Source organism: Podarcis tiliguerta, assembly GCF_965153285.1.
Source record: "Podarcis tiliguerta genome assembly, chromosome: 17".
In the NCBI taxonomy this organism is placed as follows: Eukaryota; Metazoa; Chordata; class Lepidosauria; order Squamata; family Lacertidae; genus Podarcis; species Podarcis tiliguerta.
The window spans coordinates 10,677,618-10,700,595 of record NC_139550.1 but is presented as its reverse complement, the minus strand read 5'-3'; the positions used below and the strand labels follow the sequence as shown (position 1 = coordinate 10,700,595).

Genomic DNA, 22,978 nt, shown 5'->3' with positions numbered 1-22,978 from the left:
CTCAAAAAAGCAAAACAAAACCCCCCCAAGCTGTACTCATTTACAATATGCCAAGAAAATTGCATACTGAGTTCCACTAATAAAAAGAAAGAAAGAAAACATCTGGCATTAGGTACCTGACGGTCAAGATCAACGTAAGCATCATTTCCAGCAGAGACTGGAGATTCTTTACTCATCAACTGCAATTAGATTACACTGGATTAGAAAAAGCAAAAGATTTATTTTTATTCGTTTAATAAACAGGGCAGTCTAAAATGTTCAGAAACTTTGGAGTTTGTAGATATATACCCAAAAAAGAAAGCCAGAAGCAAGCAAGCAGGAAAATAACTTACTTTTACTAGTTGATTTCACAAGAATAAATACGCTTTTGCATCATTGCTTGGAGAGCGGGTTTGGGTGTGGGGAAGAGACCTTTTTGTTAGGCTGTGTCTATGTGTCTAAGGCTGTCACATTCCTTGTTACTTTATAGTCCCTTGCTATTCCAAAGTTATCTTTGTACTGTACATTTACCAGACAGAACACTTCTCCCTCCTAGAACGGAATGGGCAAGGAGTTTGTTTTAATATCAACACTGAGATTTCCTAACTGGGCCTGCAACTGTATGCCCTTATTCACGTTCTTAGTTTTATGCTGTGTCGTGATCAAAAGCAGAGATTACCTTGAGGCGTGATCATAAAACAGACCATATCCAAGATTGTAGAAGAGCCAGGTTGTCAGCTTCTGCTAGCAGGTGCAGCTGGACAACTCAGTATGTAAATGGGTATGTGTAAAAGCGCCCACACACAAAAATGACCAGCTCCAATGGTAAAGGATAAAGGGGAAATGGAAGGCTAGGATGCTTGGATGTCTTTTCCCCCTTTGATCTTGCAAAATGAGCACCTGGGCCACAGCTCATACAGTGCCAGTTCATGGGATATAATGAACATTAGGACCGGGTTGTATGAAAAACTGCAGAAGCAAACAGAACCTTAGTGTTTATGATCAGGACAGGTCTGTAACAGATGAAGATGTATATAAGACTTTGTTATTGTTGGAGATCATGTGCATTTTAAACTAAGCTGAGGTCACCACGTGAATGAAGTGTGCCAATGTCAGGAAATTCACTTCTCTGAGCAGTATTGTAGTTTTAATATTAATATTAATTGTGTGCCATGAAGGGGAAGAACCACAATACACCATCTTGGAATAAAAACAGGACACAACTTAATTGACTATAGATGTGAGATGTCAGGCATTGGATACTTCCTAAACCAGCCAGCCCACCTGCTGGCTGCTCAACGGGGGTCGCTCATGAGTAAACGATAGCCCCTATGACAAACATCAAATAGGGGCAACTTATCAAGAACACCACCTTTTGAGGTGTGCCATGGCCCTCAGCCCCTATCTAGATGTTCGAACAAAAGCACCTCCCCAAGGTTCAGGATACTCTTACCATAGAGGGTGAAGGAAAAGACTTATAACCCCATCAACAGACTAAGGATCCTACCCAATGCCTTACAAATGGCATGAAAGTTCACTTCTTTGAGGAGTAGTATATTCAGTAGTTTATTTTTAATATGAATATTATACTTTACTATATACAGTACCATCAAGGATATTACTTGGCATTTTGTGCAATATTCAAATAAGTGGCTGAATTACACCTAGATTTCTAGTCTAAAAAAGGTAAAGGTAAAGGTACCCTTGCCCGTACGGGCCAGTCTTGACAGACTCTAGGGTTGTGCGCCCATCTCACTCAAAGAGGCCAAGGGCCAGTGCTGTCCGAAGACACTTCCGTGTCACGTGGCCAGCGTGACATCGCTGCTCTGGTGAGCCAGAGCCGCACACGGAAACGCCGTTTACCTTCCCGCTAGTAAGCGGTCCCTATTTATCTACTTGCACCCAGGGGTGCTTTCGAACTGCTAGGTTGGCAGGCGCTGGGACCGAACAGCGGGAGCGCACCCCGCCGCGGGGATTCGAACCGCCGACCTTTCGATCGGCAAGCCCTAGGCACTGAGGCTTTAACCTACAGCGCCACCCGCGTCCCTGATTTCTAGTCTAGACACTTACAAATTTTGTCTGAGGGACTCACGCATGATCCATTGTTATTTGTTTGCCATTTGTTGCTTGTCATTTATTGAAGCAATCTAAAAAATGTGATGCCTGATGAGTTTCAGGTATGGTATAAAGCTTTCCATCACAGCAATGGTCTCTGCTTTTCCTGCTCAATGTACTTTCAAGTGTGTGTTTTAATAATAATAATAATAATAATTCTTCAGTAGTTTTCAGAATAGTGTCTGCCTTCTTTCTTTACCTTAAGGCTTTCCCTAGATTTCCTGGATCCCAGAAAGTTCCAAACATTTTAAATTCTGGGGTCTAGAGGAATGAGCATCTTAAAGCACAATTTAAAAACACAATGTTGAAAAGTAAGCATACTGTTCTACACCAGAATGGTTTTAGTACCTTCCCTGTTGACTGCAGAAGAACCTCAAGTGCTATAAAGAAGAGATGGGGAACCTGTGACCCTCCAAGACATTGTTGGACAAAAGCCATCAGCCCTAGACAGCATGGCCAATAGGGATTATGGGCAACACAGTCCAACATCTAGAGAACCACAGATTCCCCACTCCTGCTATAAAGGGTCCAACACTGAAAGTGCAGTGCACTGACTTTCCCTCACCTGTTATGCATGTGCTTGTTATCAACATTGCACTCACGCTGGACAAAAGCCAGAGCCAGTAAAACTAGTTACTGTATAATTAATGAATGCTCTCTTCAGGGCCAAGGTGACTTAGCTTCATAGTACCTAGACTGCTTCCATGCTGTTTTCTTTACAATTGCCATCCTTTGCAAGAGACTTAGTGCTACAATGAATCCCACCGTTCTTCTTTGCAATGTTCCTCTTTTATACTATTCCATGCTCTGGGCTTGGAGATTAATGATGAAAACCCTCTTGAAATTACTCCAATGATGGTTTTTTTCCTTGCGAAAAGGTAGAATGTTTTAATTACTGTTTTGATTTATATTCTTGTTTTACTGTTTCCTCTCACAATTTATTATATTTTTAGGGGCAAAACAGTACGAAGAAAAATGTTAGGAAATCAATAAATAAGGCCACATAAACCCCGGCAGGAGAAACTGACACTGGGGCAATTCAGAGAGACTATTCAAGGTGCAAATCAAAGTCTACTCATAACTAATTCCCAGATGCGATCAAGAGGAAGTGAAAAACAAAGGCTGAAACTTGCAAACAGGAAACTTTTCAACTGGCATTTGAAAGGACCTTTGTTGAATGGAGCCTGCAAGCAGACATTTCAGAAGGATAGGGAAGGGCACTGCTGGAATATACAGTGGAATATTAATTTTTATGTCAAACCTTTACTGAAATTCTACTTCCAGCTAATTGCAGAAAAGCAGTGCAGAGTAGAGCCCTTTTCTGCAAGTGTGGAAGCACTCCTAGAGTCCGTCTTTTGTCTCCAGGAGTCATAGGGCAGCTTACTAAGCTATTCATTTTCTCTAAGAATGTCGGATGATGTTTTAGTAGGAATGTAGGTGTTTCGTATGGATTAATTTGCTTTAAGGCTGCTAAGACATTCAATAAAATTACCTGCCCCGCCCAGAAAAACCTGCTCAGTGTTGACCAACCAGCTATGAATCCTGTTTCATGCCATATACAGAGCTACCAATACGCAGCAGTGGTTGAAAAAATAACTCCACTTAAATTCATAAATCGAATGATCTTTCAGAAGCAGCAGGGTTCAAAGAAAACATTGCCTAACACACCGCCCTATGAAGTATCTAAATCAACATTTACATCATTCTCAATTGCACCACTTGCAACATTAAAACAGAAAGCTGAAATGACTTCCCTTCACTTCCCTTCAATTAGAGCATATCAGTTTCTAGCATTCCTTAAGCTGCTAAACTGAAATCTGGGACACAATCCAACCCACATCAAAACACTTTTCATCCCTATTAATTTAAACAAATTTTTAAACATGCTCTCTTAAATTAAGGGGACTTAAAAGTGCTTAACTTTGGTTCAAGTGGATCATTGGTTTTCTAATTTATTCCAATACTACTTAATTCACCTTTATGCTTGCATACTGCAAATAGTGCTATCAAATCCAATTACAATTAACCTGAAAACTAGTCATCCATTTTTAAAAACAATGTTCAAATAACATTTGATGATTACCGCAGCATAATCCTATGCATACCTACTCAGAAGAAAGTCCCATAGAATTCAGTGGGATTTACTTCCAGGGATGTGTGCACTGAATTACAGACTTATGAGCCTAGTTACCCTTACTGGAAATGAAGTTCAATCGCCAAATCTTCTACTGCAAACTAAACTAGTAGTTCTAAATTGTTGTGGGAACCACAGGGAAGGAAAGACAAGAAGGGAACCTAGTATTGGTATCCAGAAGGTTATATCTTCTAGATTTAAAGAAAAGTGGAACAGTTTATTAAATATTCAATATACATTAGAAATTTTATTTTGCCTATCAGAGGGTGACAATATTTCTCATTTTTACATACCATGCCCTTTTCTGTTAAATTACTTCTTTCTGCTAAACTGAAAGAAGCAGTTATAACAAACTGCTGTCTCAGCCTTCCATTTACCACCATCCAATTCCTTACCTCCTGAATGGCTGTCATGACAACATGTTGAACAGACTCCTCCATCATCATGATGGTCTGGATATACTCTGTAAGAGAGAAATTTGAGCATGTAATCACCCATACTTACAACAATCAAAAGGATAAATAGCTCTGTGCTTCCTGCAGTATTCAAAGCTTCCATCTATCATATTGTAAAGATAAGTTTTTTTGTTTATAAACATAAATGAGGCAGGAGAATGGTTTTAAATGCTTGCTGAAATCCTTGCTGCTTAGGCAAGCCTACTCAAACATTAAGTTTTATTATGCATTTTTTAATTAAAAAAAACACACAACCTGTTGATTTTATATATATATTTATCATTTTATTATGTCTACATATATTTGAAGTCTGTTAATTTTATTGATATTTTCTAACAGGTATTTTATGTTACAGTGGTGCCTTGCAAGACGAAATTAATCCGTTCCGCGAGTCTCTTCGTCTTGCGGTTTTTTTGTCTTGCGAAGCACGGCTATTAGCGGCTTGGCGGCTATTAACGGCTTAGCGGCTTTAAGAAAAAGGAAACAAACTCGCAAGAACTTGCAAGACGTTTCGTCTTGCGAAGCAAGCCCATAGGGAAATTCGTCTTGCGGAACGACTAAAAAAACGGAAAACTCTTTCGTCTAGCGAGTTTTTCGTCTTGCGGGGCACCACTGTACTTTATGTAAACCACTTAAGAGGGTTTTTGTTTTTATTAGGTATTGTATAAATATTGTTAAACAAAACAAGAAAAGTTGTTTGTGTGTCCACTTTGAATGATGCACCCTTCCCACCAAAGTTTAACTGACCTTGTTTTTGTTCACAGTTTACAGCACAGCCCAAAATAAGTTGAAGCATTCTTCCAAGCTCAGCAATTTCTGAATGCTCCCCAATCAAGTTGACATCAGGAAGGATAAAATCATTGATCTGTTGCCCCAAAATCTGTGAAAATACAAAGATGCAGACATGGTGAATAGTATAGGGAGAGGGCACATCTCCTGAACTTGGCAAGCCTCCATATCTCAAGGACACCAGATCTTCAGATGCAGGTCTGGGCCAGAAAGGTACTAACCAACAGTACAGAAGGGGTTTATCTATAGTGGAGAAAAACTGAAGGCAGGAACAAGAAAACCCTTCCCTTGCCTGCTAATTTCATCCAGCAACCCATTCTGCCAAGATGCTGGGGAAAATTTAATTTTAGTCATGCTGTGGTATATGACCATGATGTGGGCGGCTCATTTGGTCTAGACGCACATGCACATTGAACCAACTAGTCCACTCTTTCGGTGAGAACAGTCTTCTCTTACTTAAACAGCACAGTATCTCTTCTAAGCTACAGCTGACTTTTAACAAGTCTCTTGAGCCACCAACGTTCAAACACTTAGCTCCTTAAATATTTGTTGTTGTTGTTGTTGTTGTTTACATTTACTGGTTGCTTTTTTGCCATGGCAACTCAAAGCAACTTACATGGGTGATTATTATTATTTGTCCAAAATAGTGGCATACTTACCGTATTTTTCGCTCCATAGGACGCACTTTTTCCCCTCCAAAAATGAAGGGGAAATGTGTGTGCGTCCTATGGGGCGAATGCAGGCTTTCGCTGAAGCCTGGAGAGCGAGAGGCATCGGTGCGCACCGACCCCTCTCGCTCTCCAGGCTTCAGGAAGCTATCCGCAAGCCTTGCAAGCCCGGCAGGAGCTCCCGCAGGCTCACAAGGCTTGCGGGCAGCAGCCTGCAGCCCGGGGCACCCTCCGGAGGGCTCCCTGTGCTTCGGGCGGGTGTCCGCAAGCCTCGCGCACAAGGCTTGGGGCGGCAGCCTACAGCCCAAAGCACGGGGAGCCCTCCGGAGGGCGCCCCGTGCTTCGGGCAGGTGTGCGCAAGGCTTGGGGCAGCAGCCGCGGCTGGGGGGGTGCATAATTTTTTTTATTCATTCCCCCCCCCAAAAAAAGGAGGTGCGTCCTATGGGCCGGTGCGCCCTATAGGACGAAAAATACGGTAAATGTTCTTAAATGTATTTGTTGTAGATTGTTTCTCTTTGTGAAAATAGAAAGCAGAAAGAAATTTTCTGAAGTGAGAGGCTCTCCTAGAATTGCATTAAGGACTTTTTTTTAATTAATACTACAAAGCTGTCTACAAAATCAATTAATGCTAAACACTTAATGTTCCCTATCTTTCCAAAATAAATTTGAATTTTGCTACTGATGGGAAGGCATAGCTATTGCTGAGATAATAAAGCTTAGCCTTTGTGGTTTTATCGAGAGATTTCCTAAAGTATCTATTTTAATTGCTCTAAGAAAAAGAAGCTATGTGAGGAAGCATTCATCAGCTTAATAGGAGGTACTTAAACAATGGACAGCTTAGGGGGGGGTGAGTGTGTGCAATTCCTTTTTGTAAATTACAAATTTGGGGAAAGATTGCCTAAAATATTTATAAAGGATCAGTTTTCTGAATTAAAGAGCTATACTTTTATCTTTAGTAATCCTTATTTACCTGTTACACAAACAGAATAATGAAAATGAAGCACAACAAGTTGAAAGGAGAATGAAGTGCAAAAATCAGTTTGTATAAGCAAACAAAAGACCTTACCTCATGATTGTAATCCAAAATTCCTTTTAAAATTTTCTTCAGATTGCTCACCTTTTAAAAAAGGAAGGGGGGAAATTGCATACTGAGAAACTGTGAGAGAAGGCCACACTGAAGCACAATCTTACGTTGCTGTCTACAAGAATTAATCTTTTTAGCCAAAAGCCATTTTTGCCTAAAACAGCCAATTGTTAAGATTTTTTTCGGCCTAAAGCAGCCAATCATCAAATCAAGATTTTGCAATTAATTTTATTTCTCATTTATAGATTTTCTCTGCTCATTTTCAAAAGGACAGGAAAGCAAACAGATATAGCAACTACCTACACCAATGAGTTTGGGGGCTCAGCCTTATACCCCCATGGTGCTTCTCAAATATAATGATTTCTTTTTGGGCCACACTGGGAACACTGTGCACACAACAGGGTTTCTGAGCCCTTTCTTGGCAGTATCTGCTTGTCCAAATTGGCAGAGCTTCAAAAGCAGCATCAACGCAACAGGAGTTGGGGGTTGGGAGGACAGAAACAAGTTCTTACACACAACAGAGCCATTAGACAGGCTTGAAACAAGTATGTTCATTTTTCTACCCCACTTCTGAAACTCTTTGGACCTTGCAGTCCTTTTAAGTTGATAGCAAGATGTCAAAATGCTATTAAATTTAAAAAGCTGGATGGCATTTTGACATCTTGTTTTCAGGTTATCAAGACCACAAGCTCCCAAATAATAATTTATATTTCCTCATTAGCCAATAAAAATCAATACTTAGGCTTGCTCTCGTTCTCAAATTCTTTAAATGGGCAATGCCAAAAATTATACCCTAGGCAAGAATCAGGACCCACGAGAATGGATTCAATACCATGTGCCAGTAAGATAATAAAATGCTTGAAATGATTGTGCAAATCAGCATAATACTTGAAGTGAAAAACTTTATTGGGCAGATAAATTATAGTGTAAACAGGAGAAGTTAAGATTCATTACCAAACTTTTTGAATTAGACAGAATTTAAGGAGCGCAGTTCAATGGGAAGAAATAATTTACTGAGAAAATTATATAAACTGATTATCAGAAATGTATATCTGGATCATGCACAATGCTTGCTTTGTCAGATGACAGATCACAGAATCATAGAATTGTAGAGTTGGAAGGGACCATGATTGTCATCTAGTCCAACCTCCTGCAATACAGGAATCTTTTGCCCAATGTGGGGCTCAAACCCATGACTCTGAGATTAAGAGTCTCATGCTCTACCGAGGGAGCTATCCCAGGCAACATGCTTCTTTTTTAAAAAAACAACAACAACCCTCAATTATCTAGACAAGTTATTTCTAAATGGAACACAAGGGGTTGGGGAGTAAATGGTACCAACATAGGATGCAGTCTTGAGTGCCAGAAGATCATAACAGAATTCCACCCAAGAAGAGCAAAGTATTTAATGTCCCTGATGGCGCACAAAGCAGTCATTGGGGCAGTTTATCTTCTACTCTTCTGTTGGCATGCTATTGGTTGCTCCATATTACCATCAACCATATCTTATTTTTAAAATACTGAAGTATCATTTCAAATAGTCGCAGGCAGAACATTTTGACTGTACTGAAACATCATTTTTGTTTTCTGCCATTTCCCCCAAAGGGAAAGCCACCAAACCGCTCCTTGCAAGCAACTGTGTACATAAGAAATAATGCAGCTTGGGTTTCAATGCTGCTGCCTAAGCCTGCAGTGTGAATTCCGAGACAGATTTAGACAACCTAGGGTGACCCACTGACAATACTGCTTCCATGATTCTACTGTGTATCCTACTGTTAAGAAATATGCAAAGCTGTAAGATCCCTGGCCGAATGCAAATCTTTGATACGTCTTCATGAGAACATTGCCCACGTATGGAGAGGCTGCTAATGCATGGAGAAGTGTTCAAGTTGCCTCAACCCTGAAATCATTACAGATATTTTGGCTATGGGTCTCAACGGCTCTTGTTTTCAAATGTCTTTCAGGGATCAAAATGCAGCAGCAGCAGCACCTTAACTGTTTAGAAAATTTATTCATGTGTTGAAAATTTCATACAATTCTCTTGAACTTTCCTGCCAAATTTCCCATCTTCTACCTCCTCAGATATGTAGGAGGGGCAAGTTTTTAATCTTCTGTATACATAAGGAATGCAAGCATCTATGTGTACTAGAACATTTTCATTTGGGAACAGATGGGTAGAAAAAAGTATTTCCACCATCCATGCAATTGTCTCTCAACTTTTTACATTCATAAGTCTTACAAGGACAAAGCCATTTGTGCAAGTAAACAAGAACTGTCAAGGATTCTGTTTTTCTCATCCATGAATCACCACAAGGCCAAATTATACTCAATCAAATTTAAAAAGGTAATTCGTAATATTTCATTTCCCCCTGACAACAGTACCATCAAGAAGCAAAGATTTCAGCAAAAGCTCTTGAGACTTGAAAATCAACAAATGTGGAATAATGAGAGTAAGGTGTAGCAGTTCCTCCCCTCTGATTGTTACTAGCCAAGAGGAATCTGGGATTCAAGGCAAAAGCTCCCATTTTACCTCCAGATCAGCAGGTTAGACTGAAAAAGACTCCAATGGAAAGAATTTTAAGCCTTTGCCTTCTGCAAACATGAACTGCAAACATAAAGAGGATTAATTCAGTCTTTTGGCCTGTAGTGTAGACTCCTCGTCAGCAACTGGTATGATGAATATGGCATGTGGAAGAAGGAGTGGAGAGCAGTGGGACAGGCCATCCCCACCAAGCAAGTCATGAAACCACAACCTCCACTTCCTCCATGCATGTTCCTGCCTCCAGGCTGGCAATTTGGGGCCAGCTGTACATTTTGGGGTAGTAAGAGAAGAGCGTTTTGGCTGTTGAACTGACTGGGAGCCGTGACCACAGTGCTATCAAATTTAACATATATGTAAGTGGACAACTGCCAAGAAAGTTCACACAACCACATTTTATTTCAAAAAAGGAAACTTCCTGAAAATGAAGGATTGGTAAAAAGGAATCTGAAAAGAAAAGTCAAGGGGGTCAAATCTCTCCAGAATCCTTGGGGGTTATTCAAAACCACAATTTCAAAAACTTCGCTAGAATGTACACCATAAGGAAAGGTACCCCAGGGCCAATACGATGCCAGCATGGTTGATGAGCAAAGTCAATAAAGCTATTAGGCATGAAAGTCTTTGATTTCATGCAAACATTGAAAGTTCAGAGGCATATGGCATATAGGGATATTAGCTGAGGGTCTCTTAGTTTCCATGTGGTCCAACAGAATCCCCTTTGCTGTGCTACTTTCCTCTCAACTCATGATCTCCCCAAAGAATTCAGAATTTTTGTTCCATTAACACTTCACTTTGAATCAGCATAGAGTAGGGAGTGGTACATTGGGGTAAAAAACCCCACACCTATACTTAAGAAGATTTCGGTATTATGGATGATATTGAACTTATTTTTACTCAAAGTGGGCCTACTGAAATTAATGGACCTAGCCCAGTCCTTTTCATTAATTTCAAGGGGTTCACACTGCATAAAACGTCACTGAATACCACCCTATATATTTATTTTGGCTTGATCTCGTGTCAGTTGGGTGCAGAGAGTCCCATTGTGCAAGCATAAGTTCTTCAGCAAGGCTTTTGCTGACGGGACCGGTTAGGTAAAATCAGCCCTGATTCAGTATTATTCCATAACCTACTCTGAAACTCTGGAAAAGGCAACATAAAATTCATATAATGCACACACACGTATAACTGCAATACATTGTGTACTGAAAGTTAAAATCAGAGTTAAACTGTGAAAATACCTTTAGTCTCCAGTTGTCCCCTACTTCAGTTTTGATTCTGTTTAACCAGTTTTCATCAAAGTACGTTGGATCACTGAAAAAACAAAAGCAGAATAATAGTTAGCAATGTCTCTTACCACCATCTATAGTTTTTAAATAAAATATTAGGCTATTACTTAATAATATTATTCATTTCATTTCTATTTGGCTGTCTGGAATAGATATCACGATTGTCAACTCCAACAGAGCTTTCATAAGTGTATTATTATTATTATTATTGACATTTATGAGATGTATGTCTCAATTATATGTTATATGTTTACTTTCACCCAAAAGGTCTAGAACATTAATTAATGTCTTATGGTTCCTATCACAATGTTTTTTGCAGCCCCCCCCCCTTTTTTAAAAAAGCTACTTTATTTGAATTTTTTCCTGCTTTCATTAACCACCATTAAGCCCTCTCATGTTTCTATGAAGTCCTAGAATTCCTCAATTACAAGATCAGCTTCCTTGCCCACAATTACCAATGCACAGTTGAAGGGAAATAGAACACACCCCATTTCATCGGGGGAAAGCCCAACTGACATCATTGACAACTTATATAACTGAATGAATGGAACATTTCCTAAAGTCCTCTACTGCAGTTTTCTGAAATAGTTGCATCACAAAGTTTTCTGGTGCCCTAGGGTGCTTTAACTGAGCATGTTTATTTTACTTGTATTTACTGACTTGTGGGGTTTGTTTCGTTCTTGTTTTTGTAACTAACTCTCATTTTATTTGAAAATCCACACACTGGCTGACTAGATCTGCTACGGAATTACAACTTAAAAACATTTTTGTTCCTTTGCCTGTTCATACTTTATTGCTAGATAACTCGCCTTCACTTTCTTTATGAAGGTTTCTAACAGTGTGTTTCCTTGCTTTTGGAAGCAGAGGCATCCTTTTTCAGACATAAAAATCAGTCCTACACTTCACTCACACCTGCAAAATTTACTTTCAGTGTGTATAACACCACTAAGAACTACTTACCCACAGAGGAGCCTACTCACAGTTTTTTCTGCACAAGTCATTGATCAGAGTGTGCCTCCTAACTAGAGAGAGCTAAGAGATGAAGCAGGAAGCCCTTGCTGCAGCTGGGTACTTTGGGTTACAGGCCCTTAAAATATTTAGGGTGGAATTCAACTGGATACTTAGTGCTCACAGAAGAATATTTCATCTAGAGGACAGTTCTCCTAATGGAAGAGGAGGGGAGGAGGGGAGGTGAATTTGCTGATTTACCTTCATGCCTGAATTCCCTCCTCTTCCATCAGAAGCGGCATCCACCAGGATAGCTCGGATGGATAGAGTGTGGTGCTGATAATGCCAAGGTTGCAAGTTTGATCCCCATATGGGACAACTGTGTATTCCTGCATTGCAGGGGGTTGGACTAGATCAGAGCTTTCCAAACTGTGTGTCGGCTGCAGTGTGTAGGTGTGCCGTGCGAACGTTCCCTACACTCCTCCCGAGGCTGAAAAGGGGTTAGTTTAACCTCCAGTTTGCTAGTAAAACTGAATTACTGTGTTGCAAAATGATACATGTCCAAAAAATGTGTCCCCAGCATGAAAATTTTGGAAAGCTCTGGACTAGATGATTCCCAGGGTCCCTTCCAACCAGATTCTATGAAAGGCCCTTCTGTGAGTACAACAGCACCAAATGTATTCCATCTTTAATTTCTTTCTCACAGCGTGATAGTGCACTCCGCCACACATATTTGGAATTTGGTCTAACACCTACCTTCCTGCTGTCATGCCTTTTTACGCTTGCAGGTTCCCCCCCAGAACTGCTTGATTTTGAAATAGCAAATTATGCTACTGATCTAGAAGCATGTCAATCCCTTGGACACTCTCCTTCACTTGAACAGTCTCACCTGCCTCTTGACTAAGTTTTTTCTGTGGTACCTGTTTGGAGGAGCAGAAGGAAGAATAATTTGGATATAGTGTAGCAGTTCATAATGCTTTTAAATCACAACTTTTTAAATCATTGTTGGGAGGGGAACTTTTTTGCTTACATTTTTTAAAATGCTCTGAAAACATGTTCTGTATTTTTCTGTTTCATTATGCTGTGGGAGGATTCAAATTCAGTTTTTGCTGTTTGTTTTCTTTGTTCTAAAAGCATCTATTTTTCAAAGTTATGGAAGTTCCTACTATGAGATTAATGTAACTCACAATGAATGAATTATTGCATCAAGTATAGCTTTGCGCCAGGCTGCAATTAAGAACAACTAAGAACTACAAAATCCATGGTATAGAGACCAAACAATCTGTTATGAAGCATTTCTGGTAAAAGATTCATCCAGAATATTCTCTTTGCCTAGAAGTCTCTAAGAAATTGGTTTGGCAGATCCATCTTCAAAAATGAATTTAGTATATACTCTTATTATCTGAAAGGGAAACTTCTGACATTACTCTCAAATTACACAAACTGGAACATTCAGTTAAATGCAATGCCTCTGTTAACTGACTTTCCCTAAGTACATAGGTTGTAATGATAATTAATTAATGTTAAAATTTATATTAGAGTCTTACGGTCTCACATCTACTGCAACTGACTAAGAATTGTCTTGCAGAACAAACAAGGAATTAGGAGCCAACGATGTTAGCAGTGTCAAAAGGACTGATGAGTATTCATTTGTATGCTCCTATTTAAGTCAGTCGCATGGGAATATAAAGAGCTGCCATATAAGTCAAGGGTGGGGAACCAGCCAGCATGGGCACCAGTCAGGGATAACAGGAGCTGTAGCTCAACAACATCTGGAAGGCCAAAGGTCCCCCACCCTGATATCAGTGCTTCAGCTCTGTCTGTCACTCTCGTTTCTAGAATAGATGAATGTAGATCCATTAGGAGCTTATACCTGCAGTTTATATGGAATGTACATGAGAAAAGTACAACCTTAAATCTGCAGATATGATTGTATACTGTAGCAGCGTGAAGGTCAGAGTTGTACTGACCTCATTGCCCTGTGCACTCTTTTCTGGTTCAGACTACACACATTACTCTGCAAACATAGATCACCATCTTTCTGATCTAGAGCATGAGATCCAAAGTGTGATATGCAAAAATGTGATTAGCCAATGATATAAAACTCTGAATTGCCTCAAAAAGGCTCCTCATGGACCACAAACATCATTTCGAGAAACTCTAGAACAAGTCAGGTAGGAGAATGGTGGGAAGCAGGAAAGGCTTGCTTTGGGTGAGGGGGATAAGATTTAATTTTCGAAACTGGAGTTCAACAGGACAGGAAGCCTGGTGAGTGTGATGGAATCCTCAGAGACTATGATCCTCCCTCCACCCCACCCCCCATCATTAAGCCAAGGCTCTATGGCTCGTTTATCTCATAATTCAATATTCTTAACTTGTTTCCGCTGAAGAGGAAGTTCATCTCATTTCACACGCCACTTTTTAATTTGTAGGAATTTGAGAGTTACGATATAAGTAGCACAAAATCTTTGAAGATGCAAGTTAAACCTGCTGAAGTACAGCTTGATTCTCAGTGGTGAATAACAGGATGGTTGAAATAGAGAGTACAGATGAAGTGCCGGTAACAAAGCCCCAACAAACTGGTTTGGTTAGTTCAAGCAGTGAATGAGCTAGCTTCCATTCCATTTCTGGCATGTTGTGGAGAAAGCACATTCACAATTTCTGTGAATAAGTTCTCTGCATTTTTGACATAAAAGTGACACAAAATGAGCACATATATTAACTAGCAAGATGTATACCAAACGGTGGGAATGCCTATGGAAATGTAGATCCAACTTGGGATATTGCCAAAAGAATGGGTAAAGGAACAAATCAACTTCTTTTCCTTCATAGCTTTGATCTGTCTTTATTTGGCATACCCCCATGTCATTTCACTCTCCAAGGCCAATTTCTTCTGCTTCATCTTTGCTTTACTGCAGCTGCATACCCCTTTTTTCAGTCCCATTAAACCGTAGTCCACCCACAATGTCACATTATTCAAAGAAAAGCCCAGTACAACCAATCCCCACAAGGAAGTCAATGTCTCTTTCTTTTTTAAAATAATTTTTTATGAATGATTTTCTTTCTTTACATATGTTGATTGCTAAATACAGATCCACGCCGAAAGTAGGGATTAATGTAGCAACTGCTGACGTCACAAAGAAAGTTCTTCATCCTTAATGCAAGAGAAATCTGTGCTGTTTCCCTTCAAAGTTGAAGGGAAAGGGTCTTTGTGTAGGCCTCTCTTGCAGATGAAAGGTTGTAGGCCCACCAAACATAAGCTGTTACTTTTCTCTCCCTCTGGTTTCAGACTATACCTCTCCCAGATAAAGGGAGAGCTGTTTGGGAGGAAAAGGTGGAACAGTGACAGAGAGGTATAGGACATTATTATATTCTAAATGCTTTTCATGAATATTACCCTCAACAGAAAACCAAGTACTGGGGGCAGGGGGGGATTAGTCATCTTCAAGCACATTTAATGTCCTTGAAAGATGCTAGATGTAGAAGTGCAAGAAACAGAGCCACTCTGTTTCTAACAGAATGCATCTTATGTAAGCAACAGCACTTCCCCCAGCACTGCCTTGACAGAGTCATGACACTGAAAGGCTAACACAGAGTGGGGGGTGAAAGGGTAATTTAGACAGTTTTCAATAAACAAGGTCATTAACAATGCTACTTATGAAGAATAGCAATATGGAGACGTCATTAACTGAACTCTTAGTCACACCAGCTCTGCTATTTCTTTCACTACAGTGCAATTTACTGAACAAGCAGTTTTATTTTTTATTGTCTATGCTCTATATAAAAGCCCACCAAATACATTAAACATCCATTCTCCCATTCCCTTCCTCTATTGCCAACACGACTGTCAAAATATGCTCTTCTGGGTGGAGAGCCTTATTCTTTAGTTAAATATGCTATCTTGCAAGACACCATATACAGTACATTAGTCACAGTCTAGAAATAGATTTTTTTTTTAATTTAAAAAACTACTACTAAGAACTGGCCATGTTTGCACATAATGCTAAACCATAAAAGCCTGGGTTAGTAAACTATACTGTGCAGAAATGCCTCCCTTTATGAGAGTGGATAAACAAATCACAATAAAGATAGCGTAACATACCAGATCAATCTGGCATTGTGGTTTGCTTCACTTTAACCGTCTTGAACTACAGTTTTCTATTGGATTGGAAATTGTGGTTTCCTGGGTCAAGGAAAACCAGGTTTGGATGTTACATTAAGCTATGGTTTACTTGCTCATGCAAAGGGAAGCACGCAGCTCATGCACAAATTGTTTTCTGTGTTTGAAAACAAAAGCTTGATTCACCAAGAATTACATTCATTAATAAAAGTAATTAATATTTTATTGTTAAACAAAACTTATTGTTGAGCAGCAAAAACACTTAAGATCAGAGTATAACATAGTAAGTTCATATTAGGTGAATACTTGTCAGGGGTAAGGGGGAAGTTACTTACTTACTGAGTAAGTAAACACATTCACAATGATTTTTAAAAAGTGTTCTCTTACATCTTTTGCAGGACTTGGGCCATCACAACTCCATTGGTTAAATCATCCACAGTCTGGCATGGTGCTTCAACATTAAATGTCTGGATCTGAGGAAGAACAGGTACATTTAGTCAAGTTACACCGCATTGCATCACGCCAGCACACCAAGAGATTTCAAAAGCACTGCAGCTCTTACTAGCTGACTACAATACATTATATTATTTATACAAAGCAGAGAAAAGAAACAAACGAAAACAATTTAGCCCAAAAGGATAAATACACTATCCCTACTGGTAATCAAAATTATAAATTAAAAACTAATGACTTCCTCCGCAAGGCAGTAACTCTCTCAGCCCCTTTATTTATTTTACAATTTATTGATTATATCTCACCTTTCCTTCAATAAGCTCAAAGTGGCATACACAATTCTCCTCCCTCTCCATTTTATCCTCACAACAAACCTGTGAGGTAGGTTAGGCTGAGAGACCATGACTGGTCGAAGGTCACCCAGCAAGATTTAGAGGTGAACAGTCATGAACAGTCCTCATAAAGTGATGGATCCTTTAACAGGGTCTCTACATTAGATTTCCACAGCCCTCCAGTCACTATGAAATTTACTTTCCCTAGGTGGTATGGTAGCTGAGCCAATGACATCTTGGCCCTTTTAATAAAACTTCTGCTATAAAGATGCCCTCAGAAGGTGACTGTTAAAAATCACAGTAGGTAAAATGTGTCAACTGAACTTAACTCAAGAGAAAATAAATTATATGATCTGCACAGATCATATAATGCCACATTAGGTTAAAGTTTCTTTTTATGTCACTTTTCAATCAAACATGACTCACAAGAATAAAATACAAAAATGCAAACTAAAAAGCAAAAGCAAAATACAATTAGTATCAATCAAATCCAACAACAGTGACAAAGGGCACATTATCTCACACAAGAACCAATGTATCTATGTGTGAATTTGAGCAAGAGTATCCATGCATAAGAAGCCCTTATCAGGATATTTCTGCATGCTGTGTCTTGGCTCTTTCCCTCAATTAATACTTCCAAACTTCCACACAGTCCATCATATTTTCTTATCTGGAGATGCACAGGTATTTCTATACCTGAAGGCACACACCTTTAAAAACAATTTCCACAGGGTGGAAGTGTGCATAACAGAAGATTGCATCATAAATTTGTTAAGCATTTTGAATACTTTCCCCTAAAAGTGAATGTTGTTTTTCTCTGCACATTGACATGCTATAAATAAACACTCTAAGCTTGTTTGACTTTGAAATTACACCCCTTTCCACCTTTAAAATACATATTTTGGCCTTCCTGATGTACTGTGATGGAAAAGCAATTCACCTCTTCCCTGTCTGCAGCAGCCACCTTCCCTGCCTTCTAGCCAAGGGTGCAGCACCAACTCTATAATATTTGATGATAGTGGTGATTGCAACATTAATACAATGTCTGCCCATCATCTCCTCCTTTTAGTGTGTGCATGTCTTCTCAAAACTAAGTCTCTGCATTCCCAGTATATGATATTCAGGAGTAAGTGGCCTCTAAACTTGAAACTTTTAGCTAGAATTTATTTAAAAAGTGACCTTTCTCCCACAGCTCAAAAAAGATAACCTCAAAACAAAACATTAACAATAATCAATGATGCTGTTACATGCCACCCCAGTCTCAAAACATGGTATCTGTATGATATATAGTTTATTTACACACATATACAACCTGCGGCTATGATAGAGGGGCTCACACCATTATCACTCCAGCAAAGTGCTGTTTTTCCCACTGCTACAGCCTTGGATTAAAAAAGAAACCATCCTTTCAACATATGGAAGTCTTACGCCTAACATTAGATAGCTCCTTGTTCCACAAAGATTTGAGTCGGTGGACTTAGCTGTGGGCACAAGCTCCCTTCCACATTTAAGCTCATCATCTTCTTGCACTCTGGGAAGGACTAAACATTCCAAAATACTTGTGCATTATGTTAAAAATGGTGATTAAAACCACAGCTACCTCTTCCCGTTTCATAATAGGTGCTGGCATTGCTAATACCTGCCTTGGTTCCTTCTTTTTAAAACTTTCAGTTTTCTGGTCACTATGTGTTTTTGTAGTGGCAGCCATGTTATTAACATACATTACCTGGGGGGGGATGGGGACTAGGACTTGGGGTGGGGGGGAAATTAAAATGGCAGCTGGAAGACACTTGACAGTGATCAGTACTACAAGGGAACTACTTTGACTGAGAGCCCATACAACCTTGACCCCATCCCTGGTTTTACTAGACGTTATGGCAAGGGATGTTCCTTGGCAGCAGCTGATCTTTTATTTTTATTGTTGCAAAGTTCCAGTTGCAAAGAGGCCAGTTTTGGCCTCATCAGATTGCAAATGAATGGGAAGCACCTGGAATAGCTAAGGGATGCCTACTTCCTGCTTCAGAGAGGGAGGATATTTTGGACTCTTATATCTGAGAAATCATAAAACCCAAGGAATCCTGGCATGTGTTATACTGCAAACAAAGTGGCTGCTCTGAAACTTTGCCCAAAAAAACAACCACTCTCAACACACAAACTAGTTTAGGAACTTAAGTCCTTCTGTAGAATGCAGTATTCTACAGTGCATGAACAACAATTTTCAAACCTATTTCCTAACCCTGGAGAGTAGAAATATTCAACCAGTTCTTCATAATAAAACAGGAAGTTAACACCCTGGAAAAAGAATGGGAACACATTTCAGCCTGCCCATCTTCACCCAGCTGCTATTTTTTATATATATGGAGAGTTTCAGCTAAACAAGCTTGTCGACCTAATGATCATTTAATCTACCCTAACCAGTTCTTAAAATGTTCACAAACAGGTTAGAGTGCTTGGGTGGATGTGGAAAGTTTCACAAGCAGCTCAAGGACAGGTTTAACTCATTTTCTCACCCAAGTTATCAAAAATACATTTTGGAACAGCCTTCCATCAAATAATTAACATATACACTTTGGACACAAATGTTAACACTGGGAATTTCCTTTCAGTTGTTCCTTTCAGCTGACAACTAAGTGGCTCAAAGCCTTTAACAACAGGTATGTATTCTGTTTGTATGCAGCTTCTTCTTGATTTTGATTGCACATTGTTATTCTTAATATCCATTGTTAGGTGCCCCGAAAGGAAGACTGACAGGTTTCAGTACATATTTTAAAATAAACTGTGTACTATGACTTATTAATATCTGTTAATCTCAATGTGAACAGATGTCCTGGGCCCAGGAAACACCCTTGCGCATGCCCTTTCCTTTCCAGTTTGGTTCAGATGTTACCATCTCAGTCCAATGAACCACAATTTGTGTAACTGGGGACAAGGTTTGTGCTCACATGCTCCCCCTCCATTATTTAAATATTTACAGGCTTTATTTAACCGTAGTCTGTGACTTTGAAACCAAGGAAGCTATTGTTTAACCCAAAATGCTGCCTTCCAGATGTTTGGACTACAATTCCCATCATCCAATGACCACTGGCCTTGCTTCTTGGGGCTAATGGAGTTTTAATTCCCAACCAACTAGAGGGGTACCACACAATGTTAGAAACTCAGATATATAAGCTAATTGCCAAATGGCACCTTAAAACTAGGTTGCAGTCACCACAGCAGAATGTCTAGGCACCATCCACCCCCCAAATAAGATTTATTATTGTTATTATTATTTTTCATTTCATTTCAAGACTGCTTTATATTTTAAAGGGAAAAAACCTCAGTGGTTTACAACACATTAAAACATCAAATAAAGCAATCCAAATAAAACAAATTCAGGCTTCAATGAAAATATTTCAGATCATTCTGTAAGTGACATTTTGCTTTCTCCATATTTATTTGCCTACTTAATTTATATAGCTGCCCCATAGCAGAAGTACTCTAGGAAGCCACTATGATATAGTGGTGAGAGTGTCGGACTAGCACCTTGAAGATCAGGGTTCAAATCCCCACTCAGTCATGAAACTCACTGGGTGACCCTGGGCCAGTCACAGCCTCTTAACCTACATCACGGGGTCACTGTAGGGAGGAACTGAGGAGGGGGTGAACCAAGTACACCTTGGAGAAAAAGGTGGGATATAAATGCAATAAATAAGCTCTTCTGCTTACCTGCTTAAGAAAGCTGGAGGGGTCAACCAGGTGGAGATGTCAGCTGCCAAACTGGCATCCAGAGATCTCCACATGGTCACAACTGGACCCGCACCAGTCACAAAACACACCTGGCACATGGCTAATTTCAAACACTGACACCAGGTTAAGCAAAGCTGGTTTAAGTAATCCCTACTTTGTGATTCCTCCATCATGGTTTGATATCCTGGGCCATAGGAATCACCTGTACAGACAGCACAAGAAACTGTGGTTTCTCCCACCTCTGGAAATATTGAATTAAGGCACACTAGATAAGTGAACAGATAAATGGATTTTTCTCAGTCCAATAAACTATGGTTTGTTAAACTGAGATAATTATGTTTTAACTGACAACCCGCTCCAACAGTTGACTTTCAAAAGCATTTGCAGGCAGCCCTGAATAGGAAAGTTTTTAATGTTTGTGTTTTAGTATGCTCCGATATACACTGTGAGCCACCTAAAGTGGCTGGGGAAACCCAGCCAGATGGGCAAGGTATAAATAAAATATAATAATAATAATAATAATAATAATAATAATAATAATGCCTACAGTGCTATAGGCGCACTGTGACTGAATGTGCATGAAAGAGTGCGTGCACTGTTCAGCAGTAACCTCCATTGTACATTCATAGCATTTCTTCTTTGGATCCCAGCCCATAATTCCAACATAGGCATGTCAGTGAAACAAGAAAATCTTCTGAACTAGTCGACTCTAAGCAGAATTCAAGGCTACAGCAGGGACAGAATGACTCAAGTTTGTGTAACAGACATATGACACAGACTCCTTTTTGTTAATTTCATTCCTACCAAGCAAATATTCTGAAGAAAAATCATTCTCTCTTGCTTACAACTTACTAAATTGTGTGTGCAAATATACCTTCTTCCCATCATTGATAAATAAATAAATAAATAAAAAGAATAGGAATCTGTTAAATAAGTTGCTTTATAGAACCCTAAAAATTTAAGTTTTTAAAATAAAAAGAACAGCCGCCACCTTACAGATCTTAACTATAGTAGGACTGCTGCAAATATGTTTGAGAAACATTTCTCAAAGGCTGTGCTGCAGTCCATAGTGCTATAGTTCACAGACATGAAGAATTCAAAATCTGAACCCAATAACTACATTACTTAAAAAGTCTTTATTGCTGATTGTTGTTAGTTACAAACCACATACTGTCTTCCTCAGGCTGTACCAATTAGCACACACAGATTTTGTAAATCCTTCTAATATTGGTCTTCATGAGAACTACGAATCTATCATCAAAACAAAAAGGTCCTGCAAATGCCTTTATTTTAAAATGCTTTTGTTCTATTCAATAAAAGCAACCAAGAGAGTTTTCTACATAGGGTTGGATCCAGACTTATGAATGGAAGTTAACTTTAACTGATGTTTGGGGCAGCCCCTCACTCCATCTTCCCTGGAGCTACTTAAGTCTTGAGCGAATTGAGGAAAGGCACAGGGCTGCCTTACCCATAGGCGCTAGGGTTGCGCCTATGGGTAAGGCAGCCCTGTGCCTTTCCTCAATTCTCTCAAGCTCTCAGGGGTGCCAGGCCAAGAGTCCAGGGCCCGAGAGTTAAAGAGCCCGCCCATCGGTCAGAGCACTGCAGCGGGCTCTTCTGCGGGCGGCAGAAGAGAAAGAGCCCAGGTAAGAGTCATCCGTTTCTGAAGAGACCACCACTTGGCCTTAGAGGACTCTGTTGCTCTACATTTTATTCTTTCGGTATTTTAAAACTGTATACTACTTCAGGTGCCTTGGTATAAAAATGGTATATAATAAATGCAATAAGTAAGTATTGCAAGTGCTATTTATTTCACTGGGTTGACTCTTAAGAATAACTAAATATGCATCCAACCCATAAATGTTTCTCATACTGATGACAAGACAGTTTAAGGAGAAACACTGTGGTCATGTCAAAACCTGTGAAAGTAGTAGCAGAGTAGTAATTTGTAAGATCAACTAACTATAAAGTCCTGGGTATTTACAAGCTTATGAACAAGTACAACTGTGTGACTTGAAGAACACATCATACCAGTGTGTCTGTGTAGGCTTATGCCCTTTACTTTGCCAGAGAATTGCTTACCCGCGTCCCCAAGACCGAGAAGAGAATAAAAAAATTCCAGGAAAGTTTCTTCTTTGGAGAAAAGAGTTTTATTGCAAATCTGTGCACAGAGACAGTCAGCAGAATATAGTTTCTGAAATCTGACTGTGCAGCAATACGCATCTGCAAGCCTTCTTATACTTTAGAGTATTTACCCACCTCCCAGACCTCCCCCAAAACTTCCCCCAATCAGCTGGCAAGTTTCCAACTTATTCCTTATATGGCACATCTATATTTGCTGGCTAAGGCTGTT

General features: G+C 39.6%; 1 protein-coding gene across 2 annotated transcripts in view; it reads right to left on the bottom strand.

The window, feature by feature from the left end:
• Positions 1–22,978, bottom strand: part of HOOK3 (hook microtubule tethering protein 3) — a 65,519-nt gene that overhangs the window by 28,512 nt on the left and 14,029 nt on the right. Inside the window, exons 1-7 of one of the 2 annotated variants that reach the window (XM_083419888.1) lie at positions 13,028–13,149; positions 12,754–12,917; positions 11,002–11,074; positions 7,207–7,257; positions 5,431–5,563; positions 4,624–4,691; positions 117–179 (exon numbers count right to left, since the gene is read on the bottom strand). In XM_083419888.1, the coding sequence (XP_083276014.1) occupies positions 117–179; positions 4,624–4,691; positions 5,431–5,563; positions 7,207–7,257; positions 11,002–11,074; positions 12,754–12,767 (402 nt within the window). In that variant the 5' untranslated portion in view covers positions 12,768–12,917; positions 13,028–13,149. Of the gene's footprint in view, positions 1–116; positions 180–4,623; positions 4,692–5,430; positions 5,564–7,206; positions 7,258–11,001; positions 11,075–12,753; positions 12,918–13,027; positions 13,150–16,504; positions 16,591–22,978 lie in introns of those variants that run through there. The other variant, XM_083419887.1, reaches the window with a different exon arrangement.